Genomic DNA, 25,233 nt, shown 5'->3' with positions numbered 1-25,233 from the left:
GCATGAAGGAGATTGCAGGTGATGCTTGAGCCAACTGAAGCAAGTTGTGGTCCATGATGGAAGGAGGCAAATTGTGTATCACGTTCTATAGATTTGATGATACTGCTGGGCAACAGGAGTGATGATTCACTGGGAGGGTCAGCAGCAGTAGTATTGAAACGGCTGTGATGAAAATACCATGAGAAGGTGGTGAATAGCCTTTCTGTGTGGATCTAAATATGCAGAAGGATGAGCATTTAGAAAATGGCTGCCTGTGAAAGACTGCAATATGGATCGTTTCCTTTGATGATTTTACAGGCTGCTTGAGCGAACCTGCAAGTAATGATTTCATATTTTGGAAACCAAGGGTTGTCTTTCTCACAAATGTGAACATAGGATGCTCCTGCACTAGGAGGGAGGGCCAAACATTTTGTACCAATGGAAAAAGTACGATACCTTTTTTAGTGTTGGATACTATTTTATGTTGTAGCTCCTTATACTTAGGCTAGATTTTTTGCAGGGAAGAATATTGCTCTTCTTGAATGTAAAAGCATGAGTCTCCCACTGCTTAAAACATGGGCGTGTCTATTAGTGCAGAGACATCAGAAAGCTCAGGGAATGGTGGTACACTTGTTCAGGTGAAATTTAGTATGGGTAGTGATAAGACCAAAATAAAAAATTCCAACTTTTTTTTTTTTTTTGGTTACATGGTATAAACAGTCACAACTAGAATGTCAAATGATCTGTTCTGGTAATTAGGCTCTTGCCAAACTACTAAAATTGCCTGCTGACCCTTCTCTCTTGCACACTTTTTCTCTCCCTTTTGTTCACTGAGTTTGAAGGTGCATCAAGTCCCCTTATGTGGCACTGGTTACTGAAGCTGTGTATTGCTGTCTTGGCTTGTCATGATTTGGTCATTTTGTACGTTAGTTTGAAGTGGATAAAGAGCATTTGGAGCACAAATTAACTGATCTGTCTGTAGTTTTACCTGTTCTCTTGGAATTGCTACAACTTGTGGCCCTTTACTGGTTGTTTCTATTGCCATCTTCCCAGTTATCCAGTGCTTTTGTCTCCCTCTGAGTTTAGAAGTGAAAAGAATATTGTACTGGTTTCTGGACTATCCAGAAAATCAATAGGTTGGATTAAAACTATGAAAAGATGATTTCAGTGCTTTTGGATTTTATCTACAAAAGGTTTGGATTTAATCCATGAGTGAACTAGTTAACTGAGTTATGTTTGTTTCCTTATTTATATAAATGGTTATGTGCAGCCCAGTGCACGGTGGAAAGAGTGCATTTCAAGTGCCTGTGTTGCACTCTGTTGACAGTGCATGTCAAACTCTTGCTATAGAGGCAGGTAAGATGGTGACGGTGGTGTTCTTCTTGACTTGTGGCCATGTTTATCACTGTGACTTTCTTCCTTTTAAAGGAAGCTCACGCTGTGGGGAGGCTCTCTGTAGATAAGACAGACAAATCTTTGCTGAAGCTCCACTTAGATTTGAAAACTTCTTATTTGGATAGCAAAGATGAGGGAGGTGCTTCTGCATTTGATTTCTCGGACTGCAGCCATGATGCAGACTAAGAACCATGGGTGGTTGAACCAGTATGTATTATGAAAATCTGTGCCATTTAAGAGTGGCTGTGCCGTCAGACTTAAGGGGCTATATGCTGGAAGATATAGCCGAGGAGGAAGAATTGAGCAAGTAGTAAACTGTTGTTAAGGAGTTGAAGGTTCAAGCTGTGCTCAGAGCCAACTCATAAGCTTTAAAATATTAAGATGCTCTAACACTGAATATTTTACAGGACTGATATTTTTAATTTTTAATTTTGTGAGGGAGGTATAGTTCATCTTCCTTTTTGCGACAAAGAGCTAATGGGCTTATAAGATAAGAATGGACATTATTTTCTGTTTGCCACTTGCCTCATGGTACTACCATGGGCTCTTTTGGATAATAGTGCTAAGCATATTGAGATGTAAAATTGAGTTCTAATTTGTCCTCTCAAACTGCACCCCACTTCCTTCAGGCCAGGAAAGAGAACTAGAGCATCTGTAGTGTGGTTTTTACATGATACAGAATTAATTTAGATTAGAAAATACCTGTAATTAAGTGTGGTTTGACTATGAGAACTTGGAAAATTGTATCTTAACATCTGTTCCATTTGTGCAGAATACTATGCAAGTCAAATTTTCTTCTCCAAATATATCTTCCTGAAAGCTCAATCTGGAGAAAACAATTTCCTTGCTGCATCTGTCTTTCTCGCACCCTCCTCTGTGTGCATCTCCATCTCCTGCAGCTCTCCGCAGTTGATTTTTGGACATCCCTTTCTCCAGTTCTGTATTTAACTTCCCCTAGCCTCACTTTGCCAGCATGTTATTGCCCAACTAAGGAGAAGCTTGATCTGAGTTGATAATTTATAATTTCAAACGATTAATTGCAGGATACTGTGTTCACTTCTGATATTTAGAAATCGCTGTTACAGCATGCACAGCAAATGAGTATGTGCTTCGACTCAGTGATTTCTAAATGGCAATATACACACCTCTAGAGCGAACAAGGTATTTCTAAAACACTTTGCAAAGGAAATAATCTGTCTGGTTGCCCCTGTCTTGTCAGGCAGCAGTTTTTGTAGCTAATTACCTTCACTCATCTACATCTGTGGGAGAGTTTGCTGCTCTGGCAAGAGGCAGGCAGTGGTGCTGAAGGTGCACCCCTTGTCTGCTGGGGGTAGCTGCTCGCCGTTGCTAGCGGAGTCCAGCAAAGATGGCCATAAGGATTCCCTGCTCTGATTATTGTTACTTTTTTAAATTGAAGACCAGAATTCATCATACAGGTTGAACAAAAGACAGCTGAGCTGAAAATGGAAATGGAACCAAGTGAATGTTGTTTGGCTAATGCAGAGAGTCTTAGATGATGCAAGAGAGGCACATCTGTTGCATCTACCATGTTACTAGTAGTTGTGTGCAGTTTTAAAGTCTGGTGTTCTCATAAGTTCACCTGTGATGAGGAATTGTTCTGGAGTATCTCCTACAGCTAGGACTGGGGATTCAAAGCCCTTCAAACCTAAGGTTAAGACCAGTTTTTGTGGGGAAGCCCCATTGGGAGGTGGGGGGAGGGAGAAGGAAAGTGGGAGGAAACTTGGCAGTTGAATTTTGGTTAATTGTAACGGTCTGGGACTCTATAAACAAAACCTTCTTTTGTTGTTTTCCTTGTTGCAGATGACTTGTTTAAGGTTCACAAACTTAAGCCAAATCTGAAGTGGCGACAGGCTTTTGACAACTACTTAAAAACAATGCCTCCTTACTACTTACTGGTATGTTCCTTTTCTCATTTTGTGCTCCTGGGTGTAATGATGGCTGGTGTGACCAGAATCCTGTGCATCATACCTCTTCCTAGTAAATTTTGTTTACGTAAATTTGATGAAAATTTTGGTAGTAAACATTCTGTTTTGCAGAGGTATGTAGATCAGGTCCATCTTTTTTTAATGAAATAAATACTTTTCTAGTAATATTGAGCAATAATAATGATATTAAAATATTAAATGTTTTCAGTTCGTTAAATATTAAATGAGCTTTGATCTAGTACACTTTAGATTGTAACCAAATTTGGCCTTATTTTTGTAACTTGGTAAGGAAGAGGCAGATCTGTTTGGTTATTAATGTGGGTGAACTGCTAGAACTTGAAAAACTCATGCTAAGAGAACTGGCTGGGCCAGATAAAGGGTGGGGGGGAGGAACCATGTCACCTTTTACGTGTAGCTTGGACAATGCACCTCAATACGGACTTGCATCATCCCGGCTATTCTGGTACTGAGCCTCTGAGTGGAAATTGCCAGTGGCACCATGCTGTGCGGTGTCTTGGTAATGTGGCATAATGTCCATTGCAAGCTAGTTAGACAACCAAACTCATGTCACATGTTATCTGAATAGACTTGAATTTTAGTTGCCAAAAGTGGAAAAGCTAGAGCACTAATCCATGTGCCTTAGCTTCCTGTAATTGATCTTTTACAATTTTTTTTTAAAGACTTACTCTCTTACTATTGTGTATTTTGTTTTCCTTATAGCCATTAAAGAAAGCCCTAAGGATGATGGGAGCTCCAAATCTGATATCAGATAATTTAGATTGTGGACTTAGTTACAGTGTTATCTCTTACCTTAAAAAACTCAGCCAACAGGTAGTATTGATAAAACCTTTGCAATTAGAAGTGCGTTGATTATTTAGTTTGTGGTAATCTCATTATAACACAGTTATTCCCTGTGGGAGTTCATTTGGGTGTGCAGTATACATTATAATCATAGATGGGTGAACAGTTCCACAACAAATGCAGATGAATCTAGAGTGACCTTATAGCCAGTGATTGTGCCTTCTGTAAGTGGTGGAGGGGAGTGAGGAGAATTTCAGCTACATTTTAAGTGTCTGCTAGACCTTTAAATTCCAAAGATTATCACTAATTGGATTTATGACTGCTCTTGCTATTATTCATCACAGCTGAAGTCAGAGGCTTGCTCTCAGTTTCATATTTATTCCCACGGATGCCTTGGCAGTGTGTACATTGCAAACAGTATACATTCCTGGCCATGGGGAATAAGATCATAATTCATTTATATCTGAGCTCCCTGTTTCCTTCAGGTCAAATCCATTACGTGTGTTGTGTGACCTGGTGGGAAATAGTCTTACATGGCGTTCTGTCTTTGTCAAGAATGCCCTTTGAGGTGTAACTCTGAAAGCCATGCCTCCTTAGCACGAACAGTTCCTGTAACAGTATTTCAATATCTAGAAGTCAGCAGCAAAGCAGTGCAGCGTTTAGAAATTACAAAGAAAAGATCCTCCTCCTTAAAGAATGCACAAACTACATTCCAAAAGCCTCAGAATGACTGAGCATCTTTTAGATATAAAGCTTCCTGTGGTATTTCAGTAATGACATGCAAACTCTATTATCTGCAATATGGAGTTGGAATGGCTTGATATGGCTACTGTGGTTTTCACAGACTTCCTCAACCTGTGAAACAGTTTAAATGTGTTGCATGCATTATAGGCTCCTATGCAGGGGCAAGCAGTGCCAGAATTGTGTAGTGCTCCTGCTGCCCTTAAATTCAGAGTTTCCCACAGATAATAAAGCAAATCCTGTAGAAGATGAGATGTGGGGGAAGTGGGTTGCAATCACTGTGGTGTTTTTGAGGTATTGCAGGTGGTTTAAAAAATCTTGCTTTGAATTCACTTAAAACTTAATACAGTAGAATTATCTGTAGCTATTAATAAGAAACCTGTGTTAATTAGAGAAGTAACATCTTTTTAGAAACTTCACGATGAAGTAAATTACATGCAGGTTCTACTACTGTTCATCTTGTTGCAAACCTTGGTACTTAGACTGTTTCAAAAATGAAATCTGATGTTACTGTATCTGAATACGGTTTTAGATGTAGCTTGACAGTAACCTAAGGTATCACACCTGTCATTATTTCTTTCCTTTTAAAGACGATTTTTCAGGAGCACATAAAGAAAGTCACAGACTTGCAGCAAAATCAGGGATGTTCACAGACCACCTACTGGCATATAAATTTAGATAACTGGCTAAATATTTTTTCTATATGCTAGCACGAGGATTTTATTCTACTGTATATCCCTGGGCAGGTAGTTGAGTGGTTGGGAACTAAACTGTAGTTTTATTCTGTTCATGTACTATGTGTTTTGTACTGGAAATCTGCAATGCATGCTGATTCTTTAACTCACGATATGATTCCATTTTAGACAAAAATAGAGTCGGAACGAATAATAGGTTCAGTGGGTAAGAAAGTTCCACAAGAAATTGGAATAAAAGTGAAAAATCACTCCAGTGGCCTCTCCTTGGTACACAGTAGGGATTTTAAGCAACTGCTGCAAGGGATCACTGGGGAATCTCCACTGAGACTGGCGGAAATGAATGTTAAAGAATTTGCTGGCTTCCACATAGGACTCTTAAACAAGGTAAACAGGATAGAGATCTTGCATGATTAAGCAGTTGATCTGTTTTAAATGGGTAACTTCTATGGACTTAATGTAGAAGAAGGAAGGAAGTATATCTGCTGAATTGTGAAGAATGTACCATAGGCATAAGCAGTGAGAGGAGCAAATGCAATTTTTTGCACATGCTTTTGGGACACAGTTTGAAAATCCCACAGTCAAAGACAACGGTGATGAAAGTGACAACCTCTGCAAAAGACAGCTCGTATTGTTAGTCCAGGAGTTAACCTGGTTAGTTTGAATAAAGCTGAAAGAGATAATGCTGAATGAGGTTTTGTTGAAAAGGGTTGAGTCTGCTGTATCCAGTTAGGAAGATCTGAAGTTGTTTCACAATAGTTTTTATTAGTTAACATTATTACAGTTCATAGAGTAATTTCTTTGTGCACGAGAACTTGTGGGTTAACTGAAAGTTACTTTTTTATTATAAAACTAGGATTTGAAGCCACAGGCATTCAGAAATGCATATGATATTCCCCGTCGCAGTCTTCTAGATCAGCTAACTAGAATGAGAACCAATCTTCTGAAAACACACAGGCATATCGTGGGGCAGGATGAAGGTAAATGGCCACAATTATCTATTAACAGTCTGGTACAGCTATTTAATTCACCTAAGTAGTGTTTCTGTCCGCGGTGTGGGAGCGGAAGTAGACTTTGCATCATTTGTTGGGTCAGTCGTCCTTCCCTAGATTCTGAAGGAAAAGAATGAAACTTCTGCCTTCTGTCACAAAACATGTTGTGCGTGCTTGGGATTTTAAAAATAAATTTAATGGGTGAGCTTTCCTATACAACAGGATGCAGTGTATGGTTTTACAGGGATGGTGAAAGGAAAGGGGGGCTTTATTTGCCTTTTGCTTTTCCTTTGTAGTGGGAAGAAATAGTGATTTCTAGTTCTTAAATGCTAACACTTGAAATGGAAGCATATGAGGCTTGTATTTCTTTAGTTTTAAGGTAGACTAAATTTAGATACCTTGTTCTGCTGCAGACTGCCTTCACAGCGTTCCTGTTGCTCAAATGGGAAATTACCAGGAGTACTTGAAAATGATGCCTTCACCCCTTCGGGAGATTGATCCAGATCAACCAAAAAGGCTTCACACATTTGGCAATCCGTTCAAACAGGATAAGAAGGTAGGAGAAGCCTTGCTATCTGCTGTATCATTATTTGAAAAGTAACTGAATTGTAACACAGAGGCAATTCCTCTAGTGATGAATTGATGAGGCAATTATTTTTTACTTGTTTAAAAAAAAATGTCTTTTCCAGGGTATGATGATAGATGAAGCAGACGAATTTGTTGCTGGGCCTCAGAATAAGATCAAGCGTCCTGGAGAGCCCAATACTCCAGCATCACTAAAGAGAAGGCGTAGCATGTCACCACTGCTGCGACGGCCACAGTCACCACCTGTTGTGACAAACCATGTTGGTGGGAAAGGGCCACCCTGTGCTGCTGGATCTCCATCATATCTGAACCTCAAAGGCATGCCAACAAATAAAGGTATGTTGGAGTTGTTGTAGTATAGAAGCTTGTGTGGTCATAAGTGGAAATATCTGTGCAAAAAAAGGTCTGTGCTTTCTAGGTTAATTCAAAAGGACACAAGTTTTAGAGTTAATTAGGACTGAATTTCTTTTGTTGGCTTAGACAAACAGGCTGTTGCTATAGCTAATGAAGTCCTGAACAAGCAATAATTTTGAACTGTTTTTAAAAAACCTTTCTCACCATGATGGTTTGGAGGTAGCAAGGATTTCATTTCAGCTTTTAGTTCTCATTTGTGTATTCTATAGTGGGGAAGGGAGAAGTGGGGAAGGAAAGTTTTTTTTTTTTTTTAAAAAAAAAGTGTTTTAATTTCTCACAAATACTAATTTAGCCACCTGTTGCAGCAGAGTAAAAAGAAAAAATTGCTGGAACTGGGGCAAGGAGGGGAAACTTAAGTTTACCTGGAAGTCATAACACTGAAACGGGATTACAGAAAATAACTTCAAGACAGTCATATGAGACAGTAGCAGTCCAAAAGGAGGTATTCCTTTGGTTGCGTCTAAGGGTGAATAAAACTACTGAAGTGATCTGACAGTGCTGAGTAATTCTGTACACAGTACTTCAAACAAGAAGGGATGCAGAATAATTTCCTTCTGAGTTTTTGATACTGCAATTATGCAGTACTAAGATAACATCTTCTTAATTTTCAGACACTGGTAACAGTGTTGTCCAAGATGGTAGTGGAGAGAAGAAAGCAGAAAATTGTCAGTTGCTGGAAAAGCAGATTGATGGCTTGTCTGTGCAAATGGCTTCTTCGGTTCCAGCTGTAATGGGAGAAGACGAAATGTTACCCAATGACTTAGACTCTCTACCTGATGAGTTCAATTGCTTAAATGAAGATGGCTTGGATCATAAACCTGGTACCAATGCACTTGTTCGAGGGCCTCTAAATTACAGCGTGGCTGGAGATGACCAAAAACGGGTGATGGAGTCTACTTCTGAATCTGTGCCAAATTCATTTAAAATAACACCTACGATGTTGGAGGGAAGCAATGCTGATATCAAAATTAGAGTGATGAAAGAGGTTCGCAAACCTGGAAGAAGTAAGTTCATTATTAGTATATTAAAAATGGGCTAGGGCTATAGAAGACTTCTCTTGAAATGAGGATCTATTTTGAAAATAAAACTTCAGATTTTGAATGATTTTTGATTACTTGTGTATGAGTAGTGGAGGAACCAGAAAGTAAGTACGTGTATTCACAGTCTGACTTTATATCCTCACTATACTTGCTGTAGCATTCGTAAGCAGGCTTAGTCAGCACCACTAATATTTTCATTGTTGGTTCAGATAAGAAAATACGGAAACAAATGAAAAAATACCATTGTTTCAGATCTAATGTGTCCAATTCGTTCTTTTGCACTACTTTTTTTTTTTTTTTAACTTTATTCAAGACAATCATATTTATTGTGCTCATGCTCCACATAGATTAGTCATCTTAGAAAGAAGAATTATTTTAAACCTCTGCTTTCAAAAATGACAGCTCTAGGTTGAAACATGGCTTGGTATCCCTTTATTTATATTAACTGCTAATCATGGCAGTGTGTTCATGGATATACAAGGCTTCTCTGCTGATTAAACCTAGCCTGCATTTTCCAAGGGCAGGTGTTTCTAGATACTGCTCTTTTAAGAGAACAGAATTCTTCAGCGCTACATTTGAATACCAGATAATCAATATCACTTCAAAGTATTGGTATGCTGGCTTTTTTCTTGTCTTACGTACGTTACTGTATACAGAAATGTGAAACTCTAGGTTTTGTTGTTTTTCCTGTTAAGAAAAATAATTTCGCTGTTACAAAAATAAAACAGCCAAAATAAATGGGCTGTTAAGATTTATTGAAAATGCATTTGCAAGATCTATTTCTAATACCTGTGTGGATTTTTTTCTTTAAGATTATGAAAAAATCTTCTCTCTTCTTGAGGAGGTACAAGGACCTATGGAAATTCAGAAGTATTTCATTGAATTTGCTATAAAGGAAGCAGCAAGGTTTGTATAGATATAAATGATTCAGAGTTAAATGCTAACTTTGTTCATGATAATAAATCTTAATCTTTTCCAAAAGTACTTTGTTTTGACATACTTAAATTATTACAGTTTTAGTGGTCAAACTGCCATTGTATTTTCTGGAGTAAATGGTCGTTACCTAGAGTTGAAATGTGAAATAGAAAGATGGGTGGTTATGGAAGAAAGACCCAGAATTTGCCTGGGTTGGGGAAAGATGGCTGTATCAAATTAAATTTGCCATTCTGATGTCAGAAATAAATGAAGCTCTTCCATGCTGGAAACAGAGGGCCTCTGGTAATACTGTTTGTCATGGCAAAATAATACTGAGTTATTTAACTGTAATTTTTGGAAGAAAAAATGAAATTACTTCCCTTCTCTTCCCTAGGTTTAAAAAACGTGTCTTAATACAACACTTAGAGAGAATACTAGAGGAACTAGAGTTCAACAGCCTACCCAACAGAGTTAATCATGTCAACAGTAGATAATAGTGTACCATCCAGACGAATATGGACCAGGAATGAGTTTGCTGTGCCACAGAAGAGTGGAAGAGGATGTAGCTGTTGCCCTCACCATCTTGGCAGTCAAGTGATTTTACTGTCAGAGTCTGAGAAGAAGCAGTGGAGCTTTAACTTTACGAACCTCTATCGGCAGAAGCTGGGCTATAACCTTAAGGATTTGCTATGAAAGGTGTGGCTTTTTTCCTGTGGAGGGTGCTATTTGCTCAACAGGCTGAAGAAAATAACCATTGCTGCCCCTCCTGCAGGTGATGAGAATTTACTCATTTGAACACTGTCATTAGACATTTTACGTGCTATAGGCAGCAGATTGCACTAAAATGGGGCACTGTCAAATGCACACACTGTCTGCATCGTGGAGAGATCCCGTGTGTTCCCCCCCCCCAAAAAAAAAACCTCCCAGAAACACCTGCACTGGTAATATTGCATGTTGCCACCACAGAGACAAGGGTCTTGTTCCTGAGAACTGCTAGCCATGCCTTTAAACTTGAGATTCAGTGTAGATTGAGAGTAAAGAAACTGCTATTGTGTTAATGAAAGCTAAAGACAGCCCTGTGACTGTTACCACCTGATGGTCACTAAACAATCTACCTCAGACTCTCTTCTGTTTTGTCTGCAGACATTATGAAAGTGCACCTGAGGCTTCCCAGGTCCCCGACTTCAGTTCTCTTTCATCCTGTGAGGAGGACGGAGATTCTTCAGGTGGCCTTGGCACACGCTGTGCTTTGGAAGCACTAAAAGGAAACGCTTTTAAAAACGTGTATTTTAATGTTCATAGAAAAGAGATTATTTTGAACAGTATTGTTACCAGATCACTAATTTGATATTTTAACTGTATAAATTTTTTGGAACATATGTATATATAAAATAAACCATTTTATTAATTTTTAATAAGTGCTAATCTGAGGAGTCTGTAGTGGGCAACGTTGAATTCCTCAAATTGTCTGTTACCAACAGACTGCTAATATTTTTTGTGAAACCAGTCTGCACACCCTCAAACTCCACTTATGGTAGTAGCTGCAGAATGTGTTTGTACTTAGCTCCCAATTGCACGTACCCTGGAGCACCTGCCCCATCAGTCAGCTCAGCCTGTGCAGGGTGTACATTTTTGCTCCAAGGTGAAAGTGTTAAAGGCACCAAGTTCCAGTTTACCAAATCCTTGGTTACCTGAGTTAATATCCTCTCCTCCGTTCCTCTTACTCTTTTGTTCAAAGGTAATGCTGTGTATCACAGAACATGCAAAGGAGACTGAAGCACCTGCACGTAATTATTTTTTTCTTTTTAAACAGTAATATGCCAGTAGTAAGTGGCTCTTCAGATAATTTTATTTTCAGTTGTTCTCATTTAAAAACATCCTCCTGCTCCTTTAACAGCTTTGTTTTAAAAGACAGGTTGAAGTTGTGCTCGTGTTAACAAGCTCTTTACAAAGTACTTCGAATATCCTAAAGATTCCACTTGACCAGCCAGCACAAGAAGCAGGGAAACAGATTTGATGGCCTGAACTTCTGTTTCTATTAGTATTTTTAGTACTAGGCAACCTGTGAGATGTCTTTTCCTTCTCCTGTGAAGCAGTGGCCTTGTCTTTCTGGAAGGGGTAGTTTGACCATTGGAATTACACCAGTGAAATTCAAGAAGGAAATAAAATCCAAAAGCAGTATCTTTGTTACGATGCTATGTGAAAAAGTGACACATGGAAAGAAGTTGTTATAAACATTTCTGAACTCTTAGCAGTAATGTACTCATCTGTACAGCTGAACATACTTAAAAACACAGTAATACCTTGGAACACAGTGATAAAAAGAGCAATTCATCCCTTCAGAATCCTTACATGGCAGCTCTGTGTCACAAGACACCTCGTGCCTAATGGTGGACTCGTAAGAGGGAATTTATTTGCAGTAGGTCAGGTATACTGTGTGTACGTGGTTTTGAAATGCCAGGTTATGTACATGTAATACTCTATTTTTTAAATAGGTGGTGGTAAGAGGAGACAGTTTCTTCTAGTTGATTTTTTCTTAAGTTTCTTTCTTGATTCCAGAGGCACTCATCTCTGGATCATGATGTGCCTGAGCAGGGGCTGCAACCTTGTTAGTATCTAAACCTACTCATCTGATGTGATGCAGATGTCTGCAAAATTAGCTACAGGAAGATGGTGACTTTTATTCACTTGTTTGGAAGCTTATACATCAGAAAATGAACAGGAACCACAAAAACATCTGTTCAACTCAGTTTTCTCTTACCTCACTATTGTTTTATCTGAATAAATTGAATTTGGATTAGAACAGCAGAGGGGAAAGATGCCTAACACTGAACTGGACTTGAGTCTTCATGAGAAGAAAGAAGACGTCTTTGCAGACCGTGCCAATGACAAGATGAAGAAAAATGAGTGGGATAAATCTCAGAATGCATGTAGTCCTGCATCCCAAATGGAACTTAAAAGGAACGTTGCTTGCTTAGAAAACCAGTGGATGCTTCATGCCTGCGTTAAGGAAAACATTAACAGAGAGAATTCTTTGTAAGACAAGCGGCCATGCTTGGTGTGGGTAGAAATGCATTGGAAAAAATACAGCCACAGACTTTGAATGGCACAGTTCACTAGGCATAATCCTTGTGTCAGGCCTTCCCTCTTGTGGGTGGAGACCATGACGCCTGAAGCAACAGCTGCACTGCTGAGAGCACGTCTGTAGGACAGAGCAGTCTCTGAGCACCAGGGGTGTTCCTGAATGGGATCAGGGAATGGCACAGACTGGCAAATCCGTATGTATGTGTAGATGGAATATGGGATGCTGTATGTACTTGGCTCAAACTTAATTTTTTTGAGCCCTTATGCAAGGTTAAAATAATGCAGCACAGTTAAACTGTTCAGATACCAGTATGTATTCTGCTTCTTCTGTCTCTTTTGACCCTAACTGGGCATCCTCAGTGCTTATTATTTTTAGTTTTCTCTTGTAAACTGAAGGAGTTTTCCTCTTTCCTAAAGTGAGCCCATAGCCTTGCAGCTCCTAGGGTCCAGTCGCTTGGAAGATCTCTGTTAGGTGTTGCTGTTCCTAATTCACGTGCTGTACATTTATGATGTACAGGAGTGTATTTTTGCCTAGCCAGCATCAGAAAATGATTGTCATCTTCCAAAATAAATGCCGGAGAGGCTGTAACTGTGCTTTGGGTTTGCAGTGGCCGAGCAATTTCCTATCTGCTTTCCTCTTCCTATGTCTACTCCTGGAAAGGGTAGAAAAGATTTATTTATTTATTTATTTTTTCCTCCTGGTAATTTTCTCCACGTCTTGCCTCGAAGCTGTCTGGCTGCAATGGCAGTGATGTAGGGTATTGCATTTGGTTTTGTCCTTTAGTATCTACTAAGAAGCTTTAGATAGAAAAATAAGACCAGATATGGATTGGGTAACGGAAGCAAACTATAAAGCTGAACTGTCCTGTTTGATACCAGCCAGCATGGCAATATCACACCTTTAGCAAATGGTCTCTGCAGCACTCCTCTTGAAGATGCTGCAACCTCAGTAAGCTGAAAACAAGGCCAAAGACACCTCAGAAGTGATCTGGCAGAAACGACGTTTGGCAGAGAGCTGAAGGAAGGATGGTAGTCGCTGGATTTAAAAGGAGCTTGTGCTTTCACATCTGCAAAAACGAGCTGAAGTCTGTCCTGAGTGGAAACTGGAGAAGGATAATGCTTAGGGATTTAGGAAAAACTTGCGGCCTGCAGGAGTTGTTAACTGGGACTATTAAATCTGAATCTTGTGATCAGTGTTTTTATGTGTTTTAGACTGGCGTTTCAGGTAGGGAGGACTAAACCAAAGACACTAATGTATCTGATTTTCTCCATGTTTCCAATTCAGCTGCAACTTGGCATGTGGTTGCATCCGTTAAAGTAGACTGCTGGCTTGGCTTTAGTGTTGATGTTTTTCTTCTCTCATTCTGTGTTGACAATGCTTGCAACCGTTTCTTAGTAGTGGCTAACCAGTGCGGCAGTTTTGCAAGAACTCCGTTGTTATCCATCAGGTAGAGAGCCGTGGGTAGGGGGTCTTGGTGGAGTCAGTGGGAAAGGCAGCGTGCCTTGCATGCTGTGAAAGCTGCTTCCATTTGATCTGGTTTTGCACTTCAGAGCTTTTGCTTAAGAAGCATATGAGACAATTCTCAGGCCGGGAGTGCAGATCTGGTACTGTGAGCAGCCGGTTATTCAGAGTTCAGAAAAAGAACATGCCGGGGAAGAAGTTACACTGTTTGTACAGCCTTGTGGTCAACTCAGCGGAGAATGTTTTCAGACACGGTAAAAGAATAGAGCTGCATATGCCTTCCCTGGGTTGGCAGCCACGTGGGTTTGCCTGGAATGGGGACTGTGTGATACCATGTAAAGAAAACAAAATGAGCCTTTAACGTGAGCTGGAAAGCCACTAAAGAAGCTACCTTTTATAAGCTTTTGAATTTGAGTTGAAGCTGATACACAATTCACAGTAAAGTTTAATAGTTTGGTCTGGGAAACACAGTGGAATGGAAACCCCTGATCAGATTTTTGCTGGAGATTTATCTGTTTTCTGAGAGCTAGGGGAAGTTTCATCTCTACATCTGCAATGGGAGTTTCATGGCTATTCTAGATTCCTGGCTCAGCTCCAACAGCAGTGGAAGTAGCCGGATCCTTGGCGTTCATATGTGCTTGCTGTCATTTCGATCCCTGTCATTCCTGTAACGCAAGCAGTCTTGCGTGATGTCCCTGAAAATACTGAGCACCTCTGGCAGTGTTCTGTGTACCGGTGCTCCGCTTGCCACTGCTGAGCAGCTGCCAGGAGCGACAGAAAGCTGTTTGCAAGGAAGGCATCTGGGTGGTGTGCCCCTGCTTGTAAAATACTTACTGCCTCACAGGACAGTGGAAAGGAGGACGGGTTTGTGAAGCAGTTTGCTAGTTAAAAGGGCAAAGCTTGTTCCGTGTGGCCTGCCTGTTTCTCATCACTTTGTTCACAGTACGTGCATATTTTAATGTTATATTTTATTTGTAAATATTTAATATGTAGAACACATCAAAGAGATGTGCAGTCCTTTGGAAAGGATGGAGTTGGAAAGCTTCCCCTCTTGCTTCATCTCGCAGCTGTGCAGAGGTGGTGTGCAGAGAAGGAAGCGAGGCTGCGCTCAGGTCTTCTGCACGGAGGGACTGCTCGGAGCCATCGGCTGACCGCGGGGTACGTGGGTGCGTGACCATAGGCAACTGGAGCTAGGTTTTGGCTGGGTTTGTGGAAATGCCTGTACTGTTTCTTGAGGTGGTGGTAGTGTGAGCCGTTACTGTGTGCACAACTCGGAAAGCTTAGGAACTTGTCAATGTAATTGGGTTTTGACTGCAGAACGTGGAAGACTTCTTACCGATTTTCATTGCCGTAGTAGCTGCCTGATCTCTCGGTAATGGGTGCCTCAGGATTCCAGGGTGCTTTTGTAAGCTGGATAGAAATAAAAATGAGCATTTCCACCCCAAGACTAGAAAGCGATAAATTTTTTGCTGATTGCAGATGATTATAGTGCAGCTGCTTGACTGTGGCATCCCAGACATGGAAAAATAACATTAGTTCTTCAGGCTAATTTCTGGTCCATGCAGTGTATTAAAATCCTTTGTGCACAGCTGGCACGCTTAACTTTGATTATGTTGTTTAAGTGGCTGATCTGAGAGCAGCCTGGATCCCAGTTGCTTGCAGAATTTGAAAATAGGATTGTTCCAGTTCATCTGCAGTTGGGTATTCTGGAAGAGAGACAAACTATCTCGAGTACTTGTAGGGCTGCTAATTACAGTGTTGTGGCACTCCTCTGAGAGTGTCTTTAAAGATGGATGGAGGGACTTACCCAGGGTCATACAGTGTGTCACCAGCAAAGATGGTTATAAAATCCATGCCCTAATTTGGTCTTGTGTGCTGAATTCTTTCCCTGGTGTTGAAAATCCCACCACAAAGCAGCCTGCTGGCTGCTGGGCTTGTGTTGTCAGTGGGCTCCTCCCCACAGTCTTGCTGTGGGCTGGAAGTGCTCTTCTGGAGCTGGAGAAAAGTGGGAGCTCAGAAAGAGGGCGGGAGGAGGCTGTGAAGACATGGCCAAAGCCCGTAGGTGCTGGTGATGTTACTGCCGCCTCTTCCAATCTGAGCTCTGGTTTCTGACCTGAGCTGCTCTGGCACCGTGTCTTTCTCAGCTGTCGCAGAAGTGTGTTTTAAATTCCTCTGATTCCCAGATTCAGGGCTCTCTCCTCTGCCAACAAGTGGGCAGGGTGTGGAAGCTGCTCTCCAAAGTAGTCATTAGTGGCATAGGAGGTGGGGGACTGGTGAGCTCTGGGAAAGGCCGTTTGAAATGCATCACATTCAGCAAATTCCTCTGCAGGAGCAGAGACCAGGAATACAAATCTATAGGACTTAAAATGCTGCAGCAGCAGCATTTGCTTGCCTGGGGCTGGATGCGGGCAGGGCGTGCAGGGCTCAGTGCTGCACTGATGGCAGCAGCAGGCCCTGGGCACGCTGTGCTCCGGGAGGTGCTGGAAAGGAAAGGACGCTCGTCTGTGGCTCGCAGCGGGTGAGATGGGGTGAGGGAGGCCAGACTGCCTCCTTCCTGGGGACAGGCAGAGTGTTCCCCTGAGGTAAAGTGGTCGCTGGTGAGGCCGAGCTGCGAAAGGAAACTGCTGCTGGATAGGTTGGGCCATGGCTTCTTCCAGAAGTGCGTGCAACAGGGCCCCAAGGAGGCTCTGACCTCACGGGGCAGCTGGAAGCCTGTTTCTTGCTTGGGTTCCAGATGGCACAGTCCTGTGTTTGTGTGGATGTGACCAGTGAGCACTTCCCTTCCTAGGATCTGCTTTGCACCTTGGGACTGAAAGTGCCCGCTCCTGAAGTGGGACAGGGCCATGCAAGCAAAGACCTGGAAGGGACTGCTCTTGTCACAGTAGGAAACCAGTAGGAGTTTGAAAATGCCGATTAAAGCTTTGCCCTGTTCATCCTTGGATACAAATGTGCAGAACGGGAGCTCCTCTGGAAGGCAGAAACCGGAGCCCAGACTACCTCTTCAGGGAGGCCGTTGGTGCAATCTCAGCGTGGGGCTGGGGTCAGTGCGTGGCGAGCGATGTGTGTGTGTGGTGCTGTGCTGCTGGGCACCCGACCACCTCTCTGCTCCTCTGGAACTGCATCTGCAATGACTCACCTGTTTTTTTTCAGTGCTCCTGTCTTAACTTGCGTGTTAGCTGATCCCCGCCGAGTGTCCCAGGGCTGCTGGGAGCATCGTGGTGTTGAGACTCATTTTTAGCCCTTCTAGGCTCTGCAGTTACCTCTTGCATGTGAGAAGCAAGGGCAGAGAGGAGAAAGCCTTGCAGGCCATTCCTGACCAGGTATGCTGGAAGAAATGAGCTCTGTTTGCATCGTGTTGGGTGGGAAAGTACCTCACCTTGCCCCTTTTGGAGGTCGTCCTCTCATCAACCCTGGCCAAACCAATGCAGAAGCTTGGCCATGCTTGCAGTCGATCGGGGTTTATTAACCAGCCCTGTTGTATCCCATAGGCTGTGTGGGTCCATCCCATGCAAGAAGAGAGCAGGTCTCACTCTGCTGCAGCCTTTCCTTTGGGATCAGTTTGGGGCTGTTGTATTAAGTTGGGCACTGAAGTAATGACACAAGCAGAACGTGCCAGCTTCTGCTTCGCGGTGGTGCTGAGGCTCTGGCTTTGAAATCACCGATCTCACTGGGGTCCCTGGACAGAGATCTGTATGCAGTGGTGGGCTGCAAACCAGGTGCAGCACGGTGCCCTCAGAGAAGGAGGGGAGGTTGTGTTGCCCTTTCTCTCCTCTTCCCTCCCCTCCCTACACTCTGGGCTGTGCAGGGGGCCACTGCCTTCCTGCATGGCTGTCCTCAGCGCGGCTGAGCCCGCACGTCTGATGTGGGGAAGCGAGGAAGCCTCGAGGGGGTTTTGCGAGCTGATTCTTGGCATGTCTGCTGACCCGTCTCCTCCAAAGCCACCCTTTGATGCAAGCATCTGTTTTCTGCATTTGTGTGCGCAGGACAAGGGCGTAAATCACCGCCTCAGCACTTAGGGCGGGCCGGACACTCGTTAGGTCCTGCACTGCAGCAGGGACCTCCCGGGGCACAGGGGTTGCTGGCGTGGCCTGGGCCTTCGAGTACGTCAAGGCTGGCCTTGGGGGGCTGGCCCTGAGCTTTTCTGAAAAACCTTGGGGGGGGGAGGGGGATTTTTTTTTCCTTTAAATCTGGAGCGAAGTCCTCCTGCAGCGTGCTGTGCCTCCGGCTAATCCCCAGGAAAGTGGTTCAGCAGCACCAGCAAGGACAGGGAGGGCACTGCCAGCACCAGGCGCTCTGTCTGGCAGCACGGTTACACCGCAGCCCCGAAATGCCAGTGAATAGTGCGCTTGGTCCCCCTGGGGGGCCTGGGGGCTCCCCTGGACTGCTGGTGTAGGACAAACCATCGGTTTGTTCATCCAGATTTCACCCTTTCTTAACCCTTTCCCTTGAAAAACTCCTGATAAACTGTGACACTGCAAAGCCTGGGCCCCTGCCAAAGCGTCGTGGGGCCGGTGTTCTGACAGACGTTCTGCTCGCGCTGCCAGGCTCCTGGCCGCCTCGCTGCTGCGTGAACTCCCACTTGCCTTTCTTGGCTGGAAAAAGGATTAAGTTAGCAGGACGGGAAAATTAATTAGCTGCCATTTTAAGGATATAGCTTCTGTTGCAGTCCGAAGTGTTTTGAAATGACATCATGTCACTGAGGCCAATGTGGGGCTGATTAAAAGACTTTTACCTGCTCAAGTACCAAATTTATTCACGCCGTGGTTCTCCCCCAGGTGATTACAGCTTCAAGGTGAACCTCAAGGCCAAGCCAGCCAAGGGGACTTTCGCCTTCACTACTAGCTCTGGCTAAGGAAAGCTGGTACCGAAGTTTCCTGATAGTTTTACGTTCAAAATAGGTTCTCTGTGCCCTTCCCCTCGTGCAGGCACGGGCTGGGGACAGCAGGAAAGCCGGGTGGGAGCTGCCGGCTCCTTGTCCCACTGGGGCCAGAGGGGCTTCCCGAAGCATGGGAAGTGAGAGAGGAGGCCAAAAATCATTTCAGAGCAGAAAGTGATTGCCATTTCCTGTGTTCTCCAAGGGCAGAGCTGTCCCTGTGCTTGTGAGCTTCCGGGAAAGGGGTGGTTGGCCGCCAGCTTTCACCAGAAGGCTTTAAGCCAGCGCTCTGCAGCAGTGGGGAGAAGGCACAGCAGGCCTCGGCCTTCCCGAGCGGCACTGACTGCCCTCACGGCTGCGCTTTGCTTCCATGTGCTGCTGACAGCTCCAGGGCGCTCCATCTCTGGACGTGCGTGGAGGGTAAGCACCTTGGTGACTGCAAGACTTGGAAACTAATGTGTGTTAATGAAGTTATTCGCAGAGGAGGTGCTGCAGTTCAGAGACGCCAAACCAGAGCTCTCCACCAGAACCCTGCCCAGCTTGTGCCAGGGAAGGGGTGGCAGCAGTGAGGGAGCTGACACAAAAGGCGGTGCTGGGCACTGAGCCTGGTCAGGGTCGGAACTACTCCTGCCCCCTCTAAAGAAACAAACAGAAATTCCCCACTGAACTGACGCTGGCTGGAGAGGAGGATTGGAGAAAACAACAAAAATAAGGCAGATCAAGCTATGTCAGTGACAAATGCCAATTATCAGCATGTTTTTTTTCCTATTTAATGTAGTAGAAACATCCCATCCTGCAGCCAAATCAACTTGAAGGTTGCAAAAGTGTGCTGGGCAGGCTTGGAAACTCTCCCTAGTCGGGCTGACCCAAGAAGCTGTTGGCACAACTTTTGGTTTGCTTTAGAAGGGCAGCTTATCTGTGAGGAACTGTGCTGCTCGCACTTTGCAAGGTAAGCTCAGTGTATCTCTGCGGGCTGGTTAAGGTGCTCCTTCTTTAAGATGCTGGTTACTGGCTTTTACACGCTCGTCTCCAGTGCTGGATGCAGACAACTGTGGCAGCACAGCAAGCAGATGAAGGGTGACTGCTGCTTTCTTCATGGTGCAATCATGATGGATGCTGTAGTTAAGCAAGCTCCTTCTTTGATAACTTTCCAGCATCCCCCAAAAGAAAACCAGGACAGCCAGTGAAAAATCATCTTGCTCAAGGCCGCGATGCTAACTATCTCCAGCCCCATGGGTTGGCTGCCAGTTTCCCCAGCAACTGTTGCAATACCAGCCCTTGCTCCAGCCTGTCCTTGCGGATAGACTGGGGATTATTAGCACACAGTAGAAAAGCCTTTGCTATGGTTAAATGGAAGACAGAAACCATGTCAGCTCCACTAGGTATGTTGGCTAAGAATTGCAAAGGCAGAAAACCACAGGCCAGTAACATTTTCAGCCTGAGCGTCTTGTTTAGCTACTTGGAGCACGTTATTTTCATTCCCTGTACTGATCTTACCTCCTAGTACTGAATGCCAGGCCAGGCATGCATTTTCACGCAGAGCTGCCACAAGGAAGGCAAGACCATTTCTTGTTAATACTAGGCAGGCGCTGTTAAATAAGCATCCATCAGGGACTTGCTGCAGCAGGCTCCAGGTCAGAAATAAGCAGACCACTCCCAAACACTTTTAGGATATCAGTTTTTATTGAACATTGCAAGATCAATAAGAAAAAATAATTTGTACAGCTCTGTGATATAACCGTTGCTGCTGAAGAGTAAGGCTACCTGTCACAAGAGAGACCTGGTACAGCCAACAGGGTGCTCCTAGCATAACAGTCTGAAAAAGCAATGTTTTTCTCCAAGAATGACTTAGAACTGTCACACAGCCGCACCACCCACCGTGGGCAGGTCCACACAGCCTTACCGTAGCACAAATGGGGCTTCTTAGACATTAGGGGTGAGCAGCCCTGCTCTAAGAGACCCTCTCCAAATGGCTCACTGCCAACCACAGTTGTAGGATCAGTCTGGTACAGTGGTTACTGACCTGCCTTGCCTCTCCTTCCTTCCAGTACTTTTATCTGCAGTTTCCTCTGAACCCTGCAAGGACAGCTGGCTGATGTTCAGCCATTTTCTCCATGCAGCGACTACTACCACAGCAGCCCAATTCCCCAAGGAAAGTTTTTTGTAATAGAGAGCTGACCTGACACGATTTCAGAGGCCTTTGGTGACAGCAGTTGTCACGAGCTGATTTGTGACATCAGCTAGGAGGAAACCAGAACACTTCAGGTTTCAGCTGGCAGAGTAACCCTTTCCAACCAAACCCAGTTACTTAAGAGTGATTGAAGAGCAGCAGCTATGGATATTGCTGTAGCATTGGGGCACCCACTCCATAGGATGGGCAGAGCTGGAAAAAAGAGGCTTCAGTTTACACAGTATTTTTGCTAAGCTTTTTGCCTTGAACGGTTCTTAGCGGTTTAAAAAAACAGATGCTAGGACAAAAGGCTGAATTTGCTTGGAGGTTGTGAGACATTCTCAGACTACGCAAAATTCTAGTTGGCCCCATCAGTATCTCAAATTACCATCTCTTGCTATAGCAGGTAGGTGGGAGAAGAGCGTTCCATTTCTGGACTGAAATGCCAGACCAAGAAAAAATTTAGCATTGATTCAGCCCCTAAGTGGAGGTCAGAATTGAGAAGACAGTGGAGCTAAGGACCATATAATCTGTCCTAATACAATCAAGACAGTCAACTTAAATCAACACAGGGCTCAACTGGAAAACAAAATCAATTTTAAAGGCTCTGTTGACAGAAAAGGGGCTAGTACCATGACTTGTTGATAATCTGTACTGTCCTAACACCAGTAAACAGATACAGCTGCTGGACCCTACCCCTGTAACATTTACAGAAGGGACATTTCTTATTGATACTTAGATACATCTCATAGAAGATGACTTGGGAACTAGTATCCAGTGCCATTTTGAGGTACTAACACACCATTCAGACATCTGAGGAACATTCCTGTACGTACAACCAAACGGAACATAAATAGCGTGGGTAAACAACCCAAGCATAGTAGATGATCTATGTGATCCGAAGTGAGCTCCCTTCCCCACACAGCCACCAACTGTACAGCTACATCCCAGACAACTTGGGGCAACATAGGACAGTTTACATTTAAACAGAGGAGAGAAACAAATTAAATGTGATAATGAAAAACTAAGAAACAAAAAAAAACTTCACACAACTATTTCCCAGTATTGGTAAAAAAAAAAAAAAAAAATAAAACAAAAGCAACCTTTTGACTTCCTGTGCCTACACCATGCAGGTCTCCAAGGCATTTTAGGAACAGGAGACGCTGCCCTTTTTCTGCTGTTAAGTGACGCAGCGCACACAGTATTTCTGAAGGAGTTCCATAAACTGTAGTGCAAGCAAACTGAGAAAATAAATAGCACTCAAACATTCCCTCTTAGCAAAGAACAGTAATCGCAGTAAAAACTAGCTTGTTTTTTGTTTATCTGAAGTTAGGTCACCTGCAACTTTTTTTTTTAATATATGAAAATTTGAAGATGTGTTTCACAGCATAATTGTAGAATAATTTACACTGCATTGCCAATTCACAATTCATTTCCATTAACAGTGTACAAAGAAGGTCCTTAGTTTATATATATATACTTTATAAAGTCTGGAAGATCAATATAAATACTGCTCCAGAAATTAAAAAAAGTGTTTACATCCCCGACTTGAATATTACATCTCAGTGTCCCGTATTATTATTATAATCTGTAAAAGTCTTAGCGGCGCAGAGGTTCAAGTTTTCGAAATTTCAGTGACGAGCTGGATGACAAAGCATCTTGGTTTGAAGAAGAATTCACTGTGTCTGGGGACTGGAACAATACTCTACCACGATGGTTAAATACATAAAATGATGGATGGTTCCTTAATGTGTCAAACGTCCTTCAAAATAAAGGTAAAAAGTCAGCGTTAATACTCCTTAAAACAGGGGCTTTGAAAGGGTCAGTCTAGGGTATAGCAGCTTTTCCGTACACAGAAATACAAGTTTTGAATCCAAACCCTAGGGAGACATGCTCACCTTGTAAGTCTAAACTAAGTCACAGAAGAGATACAAAGCCAAGATGCCTGACAAACACTGACTGCTCAATATGCAGAAGCTGCCCCTGCTGCAGACAAACTTTACTTTCCTTCCCTGAGCTAAAGGGCAGCTCTGAGAATTACCAACTACACGCGCACCAAACGTGATGGCCTTATTTCAGATGTCACTTGTCTTAATAACTTGACGCTGTCAGCTTCCCAGCCCTTTCCACACCTGAAGCTAAGGGTTTTAGGTAAGCACTAAATATAGTGATGCCAACTTGTTCAATTTCCGTATTTCCCTAGGATTTTGGGAACGGCCAGAAAGATTACCTCTACCAACCCCAGTTCATATCCTTTTTAAAATCTAAATTCAAAATTCTTTATTTTCTTAAAATCTTTCAGACGTCTGACATTTGGCCTTGACTGAGACTGTGAGATTCCAGTAGTTCAGGCTCTTGGGAAGAAGCAATGTGCAACGGAGGGTGAGCCAGGCATACTGCCCTGCGGTCTGAGGCCATCTTGTGACAGCAGTTTGTGACTGCTAAGCTCTTACTTCCCAGGCAAACATTTCATTCCTCTACCAAATCTGCGCAGCAGGATTTTGGATGGGGAAAAACAAGAAGTTTATTTAATTTCTTCCGGTTATCTAACTCTGTCTTAAGTTCCACACATTGTTGGCTTTCCCAGATGTGACTGTTCCTGTGTTACGTCTACAGCATGCGTAGAAGAACTGAGCTAAAGAGAGACCTGCTATTTCACAGACGTGCTGTTTGCATAGAGCGTAATGGATACATGTGTTTATGAAGAGAAGAAATAAAACATACTTATTTTTTAGTTCTGAAGTGGCATCCATATCTTTAAATTCTCCTGCGATATGTACTATCCCATAGCACGTAACTGCAAAGGCTAGCAGAGTCTGAAGAACTATCTGTAGGAGAGGGAAACAATGCAACATACAGATTACTAAATATTATTGTTTTAAAAAAAATCTCATCAGCATCTCTTTTGCTTTTTATCCAGTGACATAAAGTGCTTTACAGAGGCGGGCAGTTCAACAGTAGGGAAACTGAGGCACGGAAAGATGGCACCAAGAGATGGTGGCAGAGCTAAGAGCTCACGGCACCTAGCAGACAAGCTGTACTACGGGAACTGCATCGATTCACACAGCTCCTCAGCGAGATCTGTGGGACAAAACACCGTGCTTTTGTGCACTTAAGGACCTAATACTCTTTCTGAGAAATGAGTCAGTGGCCAGCCTGTGCTGTGCAGGGGTGACAGCTGCTGCTCTGTCCAAATGTCCTGGTTGTGGTGGGTATTTCATCTCCTTAACTTTCAGATTCAGCAAAAACAAAAGAGATAATAATTGAAGTGGAATCAAACCACCATAGACAAGAAAAAAGCAAACACCAATGCAGCAAGAAACCCTTGCAGAAGCAGGTTGTGCTGGGATCAAACGGGCACACGGCCACGCTGGATAAACAAATGTCAGCCAACAGAAGCCAGAGGGAGGAGGATGTTTATGCTGCAGAGCAGGAGATGAGAGCAGGAGCACTCTGAGGCTAAAGCTGTGCTCGGGGAATTTGGGCGAGGTGTCTCAGGGTAGTCCTGGGGAAGGAGCGGGAGGTCTGGCCCTGCCCTTTGTTCCCTCTGACAGAGGCAGCAGGGAACTGGGGGTGCAAATCAAGTTCTTTTTGACACCGGCAGCTCGGTGCGAGCGCACCGGGAGAGCTCCCGGGCCGCTTCTCCCCTCCTGTCCCCGCACCGCCGCTGCCAGGCGGCCGCCCGGCAGCCGTCCAGCCCGACTCACGTCTATGGGCAGCGTCTCGTCCTCCTTCTCCGTCAGCCTCATGTAGGAGCGATCTGCGGAAGAGAAGCGCACGGCTGCGGCTGGCCCCAGCGCCCCGACGACGGGCACCGGGCCCCGAGCCCCGAGCCGCCGGCCCCGGCTCCCCGCGGCTCCCCCCGCTCCGGCCGAGCCCCCACCCCGCCGCCGGTGCCCCACTCACGCTGCGCCGCCGAGAAGGCCGCGTGCGCCAGGGCGAAGAGGCCGAGCCCCACCAACCCCTTCCACAGCGAGGCCGCCGCCATCCTGCCCGCCGCGCCCCGCCGCCGACAGGGGCGCCCCCGCCGCCGGGCGCCGCCTGATGCCGTCACGGGGCCGGCACCGGGGCCGGGGCCGAAGGGGCGGGGCCTGTGCGGCGGAGGGGGCGTGGCCCGGCCCCCGGTTCCCCAGGCGGGCCCGGG

General features: G+C 44.1%; 2 protein-coding genes across 14 annotated transcripts in view; one reads left to right on the top strand and one right to left on the bottom strand.

The window, feature by feature from the left end:
• The window catches only part of LOC118165939 (integrator complex subunit 6-like), a 38,122-nt gene extending 26,330 nt beyond the window's left edge, over positions 1-11,792 (top strand). For 2 of the 13 annotated variants that reach the window (XM_035324369.1, XM_035324368.1), the window contains exon 11: positions 3,196-3,290. Coding sequence is in view for 9 of the 13 variants with exons in the window: in XM_035324358.1 (XP_035180249.1) it covers positions 3,196-3,290; positions 4,041-4,151; positions 5,726-5,941; positions 6,411-6,534; positions 6,960-7,102; positions 7,236-7,467; positions 8,157-8,549; positions 9,398-9,491; positions 10,644-10,848 (1,613 nt within the window). In the remaining 4 variants the exon portion in view is untranslated. Of the gene's footprint in view, positions 1-3,195; positions 3,291-4,040; positions 4,152-5,725; positions 5,942-6,410; positions 6,535-6,959; positions 7,103-7,225; positions 7,468-8,156; positions 8,550-8,659; positions 8,690-9,397; positions 9,492-9,894; positions 10,421-10,643; positions 10,921-11,415 lie in introns of those variants that run through there. The other 11 variants (XR_004750289.1, XR_004750288.1, XM_035324361.1 and 8 more) reach the window with 11 other exon arrangements.
• An 8,788-nt stretch (positions 11,793-20,580) lies between these two features.
• Positions 20,581-25,162, bottom strand: MMGT1 (membrane magnesium transporter 1). Its single transcript, XM_035325521.1, has 4 exons — positions 24,996-25,162; positions 24,797-24,849; positions 23,814-23,917; positions 20,581-22,851 (listed from the first exon to the last, which is right to left on the bottom strand). The coding sequence occupies exons 1-4, from the start codon at positions 25,075-25,077 to the stop codon at positions 22,689-22,691; spliced, it is 402 nt and encodes a 133-aa protein (XP_035181412.1). The 5' UTR covers positions 25,078-25,162; the 3' UTR covers positions 20,581-22,688.
• Between the last annotated feature and the right edge of the window lie 71 nt (positions 25,163-25,233).

The sequence above is a fragment of the Oxyura jamaicensis genome, chromosome 4, assembly GCF_011077185.1.
Source record: "Oxyura jamaicensis isolate SHBP4307 breed ruddy duck chromosome 4, BPBGC_Ojam_1.0, whole genome shotgun sequence".
NCBI classification, from domain to species: Eukaryota; Metazoa; Chordata; class Aves; order Anseriformes; family Anatidae; genus Oxyura; species Oxyura jamaicensis.
This window is presented reverse-complemented; position numbering and strand designations above follow the sequence as displayed.

Excerpts from the sequence above, each read along its gene's own strand:
- MMGT1 (XM_035325521.1), bottom strand. The coding sequence starts at position 25,077 with ATGGCGGCGGCCTCGCTGTGGAAGGGGTTGGTGGGGCTCGGCCTCTTC. Across the intron at positions 24,850-24,995 it reads GGCCTTCTCGGCGGCGCAGC|ATCGCTCCTACATGAGGCTG; the intron begins GTGAGTGGGGCA and ends TCTCTTCCGCAG. Across the intron at positions 22,852-23,813 it reads ACTTCAGAACTAAAAAATAA|GACGTTTGACACATTAAGGA; the intron begins GTATGTTTTATT and ends TTTATTTTGAAG.